Below are 7,943 nucleotides of genomic sequence, written 5' to 3'. Positions count from 1 at the left end.
CCGGGGGGCCGGCCCCCCCCCCCCCCCCCCCAGCCCTCCCGTCCCCTTCCCGGCCGTTCGTGGCAGGGGCCCCCTGCCCTGGGGCTACCCCCGTAGCGCCGGGGGGGTCCCGGTCGTCGCTCCCCGTTCCCCCACCAACCCCCCTCCCCTCCCCCCTCCCCCCCCGGGTGGTGCCGCCCGCCCCGCGCTGACGGCCGGTCCCGGTGCCGGTCCCGCAGGAGGAACTGCCGGGGGAACCCCAACTGCCTGGTGGGCATCGGGGAGCACGTCTGGCTGGGCGAGATCGACGAGAACAGCTTCCACAACATCGACGACCCCAACTGTGAGCGCCGCAAGAAGGTAACGGTGGGGACGGGGGCAGGCGATGCCCCGTGTGTGTCCCCCCCTACCCCCGGGGCCCGGCAGCTCAGGGCGCGGCGAGTGACAAGTGTTGCTTTCTCTCTTACGCTAGAACGCGTTCGTGGGCTTAACGAACCTCGGCGCCACGTGCTACGTGAACACTTTCTTGCAGATGTGGTTTCTCAACTTGGAGCTCCGGCAAGCCCTCTACTTGTGTCCCAGCACCTGCAGCGAGCACACGGCCGGAGAGGGCATCCCCAAAGACAAAGGTCAGTGGGAGCTCGTCGCGGCGGCCTCTCCCTGCTGGGAACGGAGGGTTTGCTCCTTTTTCCCCAAAAACCTTGCGTGGAGGTGTTGGCTTTGGAAGGGCGTTATCGTGCGAGTCGATGGCTGGTGCTACCGCTGCCTGGACGACCTCTGCGCTGCTCTTTTTGAGCCCTTCAGCTTTTAGGAATGAGCCCACCCGGGCCATCCTCTGCCTCAGTTACTCCTCAGTCCGAAGTGATCTGATCTGCCTGAAAACTTGTTTTGGTTTCGTTCTTTGCTGGACTGGTTCCAGCTCAGTGATGGTGCTGGGATGGGAGCGCACGGGCTGGGGCTGGCTGAGCCGTGCTCCGTCCCGCTGAGCGCGAGGGTTTAGGGGCTGGGTGCGACTGAGACTCGTAGCACCTGCACTGCGTCCCCGAGGGGCTCTGGTGCCACACCTGCGTGGTGCAGCGCTGGAGGTGTGCTCTGAGCTGCCCCATTTCTTTGGGTCCTGTTTTGTGGTGCTTAGGAAACGACGTCTCGCTGTTTGGCTTAAAATAAGAAGCTGCTACTCTGTGGTAACGGGCGCGTGTTGCTGAAGCTGCTGACGAGCAGCTCGTGTTCGGCACTGTGGGAAATTTGGCCTGTGCTGGGACTTAGCTGTCATCGCTGACATTAACCGCTTCAAATCCCGTTATAATTTAAAACGGGAAAAAAGTCTAATTTCTAGGCATTAGATTTACCTGTACAAAGAACAAGCAGATCACCTTGAACAGGTATCTCTTCTCTCGAGAATCGGCTGTAACTTGACCAACTTTTTTTTTGTAGACTACGAGCCGCAAACCATTTGTGAGCATCTCCAGTACTTGTTCGCCTTGCTGCAGAACAGCAAGAGGCGATACATCGACCCCTCTGGGTTCGTCAAAGCGCTGGGTTTGGATACGGGACAGCAGCAGGTAGGCCTGAGCTGGGCCTGTAAGTCCCTTCTCTAAAGAAGCGTGAAACCGCCCTTTCGGTGTTTCAGCACCTCTGAGCTGGGACCTGGTGCCCGGCACCAAGGGAGGAGCGGTGCTCAGGGCTCTTCCTGCCCTGCGGGAGGTCAGGAGGAGCCCGGCAGCAAGGGGACCGTTAGCAGGCTGCGGGGGGGGGAGCTGGGGCTGCCGCAAGGCTCACGGACAGGGCCTTCATGGGCTGCTCCTCCCGGGGCTGGGGGGCACCGGGAAGGGCTCTGTGCTGCGCGCTTCGGTGGGGGCCGAGGCCTGGAGGGCCCCTGCGGGAGCAGAAGCTGTTGGCAGTCTGCGGAGCAGAGAAAGCACATTTTGGGAAGGGTGAGGGCCGCAGGCAGCTCCCGCGGGACTGTTGCAGAAGCTGCAGAGGGCTCAGGAGCAGGGCGCTGCTTGGAAATACGCTTTGGGAAGCAAGGGGGGGCAGCTGGAGGAAGTGCGGGAGCGCTGGCCGCGTTTCCTCAGGGTGATAAGCGAGGGGAATGTCGCTCCTTGTTCCTTGGGAAGGAAGCGGTCGTTAGCGGCTGGTGACGTTACAGGACAGCAGCGTGCCCTGCCGGGCTGTGACAATGGTAGGAACTGCAGAGAGGAGCTGCAGGGCAACAGCAGGCAGGGCAGGGAGAGGGGAACGGGGTGGGGTTTGGTGCCAAGGCCGGACGGGAGAAGGAGCGAGGAAAACGGGGCGCTTGGAGGAGAGGGAGGCCCCGACGTGTGGAGAAGATCCCGGGCCTTGCAGGAGGAAGGGGGCAAAGCCACAGAGAAGCTTCTCTTTTTTTTTTTTTTTAATCTAATTTTTTCCTTCTCGCATATGGTGCAAGCAGGGACATGCCGAGGTTTTGAAAAATGAGTGTTAATGGGACAAAACTGTGCGGGAGTGGTAGGCTGGAGGGATTGACTCTCCCACCAGGCTGTGCTGTGGCAGAGGATGATTAATGCTCTGCAAGCTACTTCTGCACGCTCTTTGAGGTGGTGTAGACCTGTTGTCCACAGCTGTGATCAAATGGGGCAGAGGAATGGTTCGTGTCATCACGTCTGAGCGGCAGAAGCCGGTGTCGATGCACCAGGTGGAGTCGTGCAGGGATTTACGCGGTTAACAAGCCGCTGTTTCCCATCCAGAACCCTGCGAGCAGCGGGGCAGAAGTCAAAACCACCCCGAGCTGCTGGCCGGGAGCCAGCTTCGTTCACGCTGTGGTCTCACGCTGGGGGCCTTGTGCTCCTTTTAGGCAAATTCCTCTTTCCTTTAGTTCTCCTGACTGGTCTTTTTCTATTCAGCGCACGCCAAAGTCTCCGTGCAGCCTGTGTGTAATTTGCAGTAAATTAGCAGCGAGGCTGTGATTGCGCTTTGTGCTGTGGCGTATTGTTAACCAGCTTGGCTTTCTGTTCTAGGATGCCCAGGAATTTTCAAAGCTGTTCATGTCACTGCTGGAAGATACTTTATCCAAACAAAAAAATCCAGATGTTCGAAACATCGTACAAAAGCAGTTCTGTGGCGAGTACGCGTATGTCACAGTGTAAGTATGTGGTCTTTGGGAAGAACGTTCCTGTAAATATTTAAACGTTTTAGAAGAATCTGAGGGGACGAGATCTCTAACAGCTGGAGCAGGCAGGTAATCCCCTGAAATGCTGTGCAAGAGGTTTTCAGCTTTTAGGTTTCCCGATTCTGTGTGCCTGTTGTTGTTGCAGTTTGCCAGATGTTTTCAATCCTTTAATGAAAATTTACTAATTAAATGTGCGAGTGAGCTAATGGAACGTTAAGTCCTTCGAGACAGAAAATGGAGTGCTTGGGTGTCATCGTACCCGATTCATTCCTGAGTTCCAGAGCTGTGGATTTCACCTCAAAAATCACCTGATGGAGAAGGGTATATAAGAGTTGTAGGCAGGTGCTCCTTTTCCAGGTAGATGTTATCCTGTGCGCGCCATCTTGCACAGCGTGCTGTAGATGTCTGCACCGTAGCAGCTCTGACTTAGGTTTTCCTCCTAGTTACAGAGCTCAAGGAGTAGTTAGTGGTTGGGGAGTTAATGAATCAGTGAACTTGTCTCATGCATTTTTGTCTTTTTTCTTTTTTTCATCCTAGCTGCAACCAGTGTGGCAGGGAGTCCAAACTTGTGTCTAAATTTTATGAGCTGGAGTTAAACATCCAAGGGCACAAGCAGTTGACAGACTGTATAACAGAGTTTCTCAAGGTACAGACTTGGTTTTTGAGTCCTGCTATTCTTAGCAAGGTGTTTCGATTCCTTTCTTCAATTAACAGCTTCTGAGGTTGGTATTGGACCGACGTGGGCAGCTCAGACAGTTCTCTCAGTGGGATGAATGCAGAAGGAAACGCTTTTCTGTGGACCCAGAAAATTAGGACTGAGTCACGCACTCAGAAGTCAGGGAGCAAGGAGTGGCTCTGAGCAGGAGTGTTGCACATGCGCATGAACAGCTTTAAAAAGCACTTGGAAGTCACGTATTTAGTCAAAATGCTTTCCTGGGAAAGTTGAGAAAAAGCGCCCAAAGCCTGACAAGAAGTCCCGGCATGCTTTGTCATGGATAGCACTGGGAGAATGGCTGCTTTGTGTGTTTTCTATATTGGTGCTCATCTGCATAGCAACAGGAGACATTCCCTGCTCTAAAACGTGCTCTCAAAAATACTCAAAAAAGGACCCGGAATAGCTGCAGGAACAGCTGCGAGTGCTCTTAATTCGACTTGAAAATTTGCCTAGATCTATAGTTGCTGGCGTGTTAAAGGCGCAAGGTGGGGACTCAACTAAAAACATTGAGGGCAGAACTCACCTGAAGTGACCGTACCTGGGCTGCCATCTGGCTGCTGGGCAGCGCCTTCAGTGCTGTGCTCAGCAAGCCAGTTGCTCTGCTCTGAAAAAAGACAGGTCTGTGTCTGCCCATTAAAGGCTGCATGGCTGCTGCGCCGCCGCAGTGACCTTAAGTTTGTCTGGCCCTCCTTCAAATGGAACGGCGGGTGACCTTGTTGAGCACAGCCGTAGTTCTCTGGCCTGATCCTGCCGCTGGGTCTGCACAGACTCCTCTTTTTCCCTGGTGATGTTTGTTTTGCTGAGCAAAGGGGATTGTCGTTCCCAGGTTAGAATGTGGCTGTACATTAACTCGGTCTGCGTGATCTCGTACAAGGGCGATTTGTTTTCTTCTTCCTTAGCCCTAATGGTAGAAACCAGCTCCAGGCACTTTGGTCAAGTGGAGAGCAAACTCGAGGGTCCTGTAAGCAGCCTGAGAACTGGGCGCAGGGCTTGGTGCAGGCTGAAGCGTTCCCTAAAGTGACAGCAGCCTGCCAGGCTGTGCTGGAAAGCACCCCGTTAGCCCAGAGGACTGTGAATTTTTAACCTGGAGATTATTTTGGAAAGCAGCTGGGTAGAGACTGAAATGGTTAAAATAACTTCTACGCAGTCCAGTGGGCAGCTCGGTTGGAGTGGTTGGCTTTTCAGAGGTAACCTGTTCTCAAGATCTTTCTTTCTGCCCCCTGGTCAGGAAGAAAAATTAGAAGGAGACAATCGTTATTTTTGTGAAACTTGTCAGAGTAAGCAGAATGCCACGAGGAAGATCAGGCTGCTGAGTCTTCCGTGCACGCTCAACCTGCAGCTGATGCGCTTCGTGTTCGACAGGTAAGCCTCTCACTGGAGCGCGTGCTGTAAAAGCAGGAGTGCCTTGGGTTGCGTGGAAACTCTTTGGAAAGCCATCTGCTCTGCTCTTTCTGCATTGATTTGAGATACTGAGGATTGAGTGCGTGCATGAGCTTCTCTTGGGATGCTCGGCGGGTTTCGAGGGAAGTAGCTGTGAGATGTGAACTGTTATTGTTGTCCCCTGAACTGAAGCTTGGCCATTTGCCTTCGCGCAGGCAAACCGGCCATAAGAAGAAGCTGAACACCTACATCGGCTTCTCTGAGCTGCTTGACATGGAACCTTTTATGGAGCAAAAGAGTGAGTTGCACGCTGTGTTTGTCAATGGTGTCCACCGCCTCTTGTCAGACAAGAGGAGGTCTTGTCTGAATCCACTTCTTGCTGGGAAGTTACAGTACGGCTTGTGTGAAGCCCTTGTTTCAAGTAACAGCTGCATCCACCTAGCTGCGCAGGTCGTGGAAGCTGCCTAAAGCTGTGTGGGGGTCTTGGAGAGATGGGAGTTCAGGTGCAGTCTTCATGTGCTAAAAAAAATGCAAAGAACTTAGGTACTAAGAAGGAAAATGTGTCTGTTTTCTCCAGAGAGCCAAATAACTTCCATTTCCCTTCCAGGTGGTGTCTATGTGTATGAGCTCAGTGCTGTCCTCATACACAGAGGTGTGAGCGCGTACTCTGGGCACTACATCGCCCACGTGAAGGATCCGCAGACGGGCGAGTGGTACAAGTTTAATGACGAAGACATAGAAAAGATGGAGGGGAAGAAACTGCAGTTGGGGATTGAGGAAGATCTAGGTAAAACCTTTAAGTTGTGAGTGCCCTTTTAAAATAACTCTTTTCACCAAAACCACAGAGGCTGAATATGTGGAGGCCCTGATACTCGTAAAAACAAAAGTACTCCTACGCATGCTGTCACGTCTTAGGAGTAATGTGTGAAACAGCAGTTCTGTTAATTGCAGCCAGATATTCTTCATTTCAGCCCCGTGTGAGTGTTTACGCACACCTCGTGATCATTTCCTCTGCTCTAGTATTCCTCTTGCCTGCCGCATGGCAGATAACACGCTGATAACCCAGGATGCCTATCAGGATGAAACAGGCGAGCTGCCGCTTCCTTGGCCAGCGTGCAGGAGGAGGCTTAGGAGCAGATAACGAGGTTGCTTTCAGTTTCCTTAACATGTTGTTTTCGTTTCCAATGAGGTGTTTTACTTTAGGAGGCAGTAAAGAGTCTTCATAAAAATCTTGATCTAAATAATCTGAAAGCCAAAACTGCCTCTTTAGTTAGCTCTTTTTACTTTTCCTTTGCAGTCTTCTGTTCTACAGTTGCCAGCTTGCCTCATGCTGGTGTTCTGGTTCAGCTAACCCGGGCAGTACAGGGTCTGGGTGTCCCTGTGCTGGCTGAGCCTAGGACCGTGGGTTTCTCAGCCTGCAGTACATAGGAGTGGATCAGTTTTAAATTGACAGCTTAAGTGCTCGGTTTTGCAGTTGCTTAGCGTTCCTCAGCGCACGTCAGTGCAGAACACTTTGTGGTGTCGGGAAAAGGGGAGGTTAATGCCAGAAATCTCACTTAAAATGCAACTAACCCATTCCCAGAAACGCTGACCCACCACGCCACTCGTTCTTTGCTGTGTCTCCAGCACCAATAATTGGACTTTATGACATGTTGCCTTTCTTTAAAGCATCTTTAAATAACAGCTTAATGAAAAAGACACCCTCAAATTTATTTGCTCCCTTAGCGTGTTTTAAAGCCACGTCAGCCCGAGCACACCCTTGAGCAGACATGGGGTGTTAGTCTGCCTTTCCTGTTTCCTCCCATGCACGCATCTGCACGATGCCACTTTATTTTCAGCTCTCTTGCTAGTAAACACCTTCTTGCATTTCATCACGACATGCATAAATGCAGGCTGCCACCAGAGCAGCTTTGTCATCCTGTTAATGTTTGACTACCGCTAGCTTTCAACCAAATCGTGAAGCTGGCTAGACATCTAGTGGTGTAAGGTAGGAAAATAAGCCCTGAGAAGAAATAAAAGGTTCGCAGCCTTTTCTTTCTAACCTCATGAGTTACCCAGAGTATCAAAAATAAGAGGCAAATAAGCTGCTGTGGCCTCGGTCCTGTAAAGGTTTATGCTTAACTGCAAGAACGTAGTCTTGCTGAAACACAAGGCTGCTGGAAGAACGTAAGTAAAGCAAGTTTAGAAACCTCTGCAGGCTGGAAGCCTTAATAGGCTAAGCAGAGTTCTGAAGTGCTGATGTTATTTGCCTACTCCAAGCGAAACTGGGGTTTGAGAGTCGTCCTCTGCGTTACCAACACATGCGACAGCAGGAGAAGGTTGGTAATGTAAAGCAGAGGTCTGCTGTGGGGAGAGTCCTGAGGCCGGGCCATGCAGATGGGAACAATTTGTAAAATATTTGGAGAAACTGCACATAAAGACCGGCTAGGAAGTCCCCTGGATGGTGTGGTGGAAGATGCACATATTTTTTTCCCAGAACTGGAAAAAAATACACTAAAAAAAATCAATATTCCGTTTGTAGTTTGACCTACAGAGCGTTGTTCCTTTTTTATTTTTTATTTTTAAAAAAAGGTTGATTTTTGAAGCTGCAGCTGTATAGAAGTGTGCTTTCCTTGCCTGGCAGTCTGGAAGCAGTCACTCTCTCAACATGAGTTTGCATCATACAGCCAGCTGCTCTGAAATCATTCCCACGGCTGTTTGCTTCATAAAAGCTGCCCAACT

The 7,943-nt window shown here is 51.7% G+C and overlaps 1 protein-coding gene across 4 annotated transcripts in view; it reads left to right on the top strand.

The window, feature by feature from the left end:
* Nucleotides 1-7,943, top strand: part of USP48 (ubiquitin specific peptidase 48) — a 32,296-nt gene that overhangs the window by 359 nt on the left and 23,994 nt on the right. For 3 of the 4 annotated variants that reach the window (XM_035344535.1, XM_035344537.1, XM_035344534.1), the window contains exons 2-9: nt 219-339; nt 452-608; nt 1,414-1,541; nt 2,976-3,100; nt 3,665-3,773; nt 5,071-5,204; nt 5,438-5,520; nt 5,830-6,009. In XM_035344535.1, coding sequence (XP_035200426.1) covers nt 219-339; nt 452-608; nt 1,414-1,541; nt 2,976-3,100; nt 3,665-3,773; nt 5,071-5,204; nt 5,438-5,520; nt 5,830-6,009 — 1,037 coding nt within the window. The remainder of the gene's footprint in view (nt 1-218; nt 340-451; nt 609-1,413; nt 1,542-2,975; nt 3,101-3,664; nt 3,774-5,070; nt 5,205-5,437; nt 5,521-5,829; nt 6,010-7,943) is intronic. The other variant, XM_035344536.1, reaches the window with a different exon arrangement.

Source organism: Oxyura jamaicensis, chromosome 21 (assembly GCF_011077185.1).
Source record: "Oxyura jamaicensis isolate SHBP4307 breed ruddy duck chromosome 21, BPBGC_Ojam_1.0, whole genome shotgun sequence".
In the NCBI taxonomy this organism is placed as follows: domain Eukaryota; kingdom Metazoa; phylum Chordata; class Aves; order Anseriformes; family Anatidae; genus Oxyura; species Oxyura jamaicensis.
This window is presented reverse-complemented; position numbering and strand designations above follow the sequence as displayed.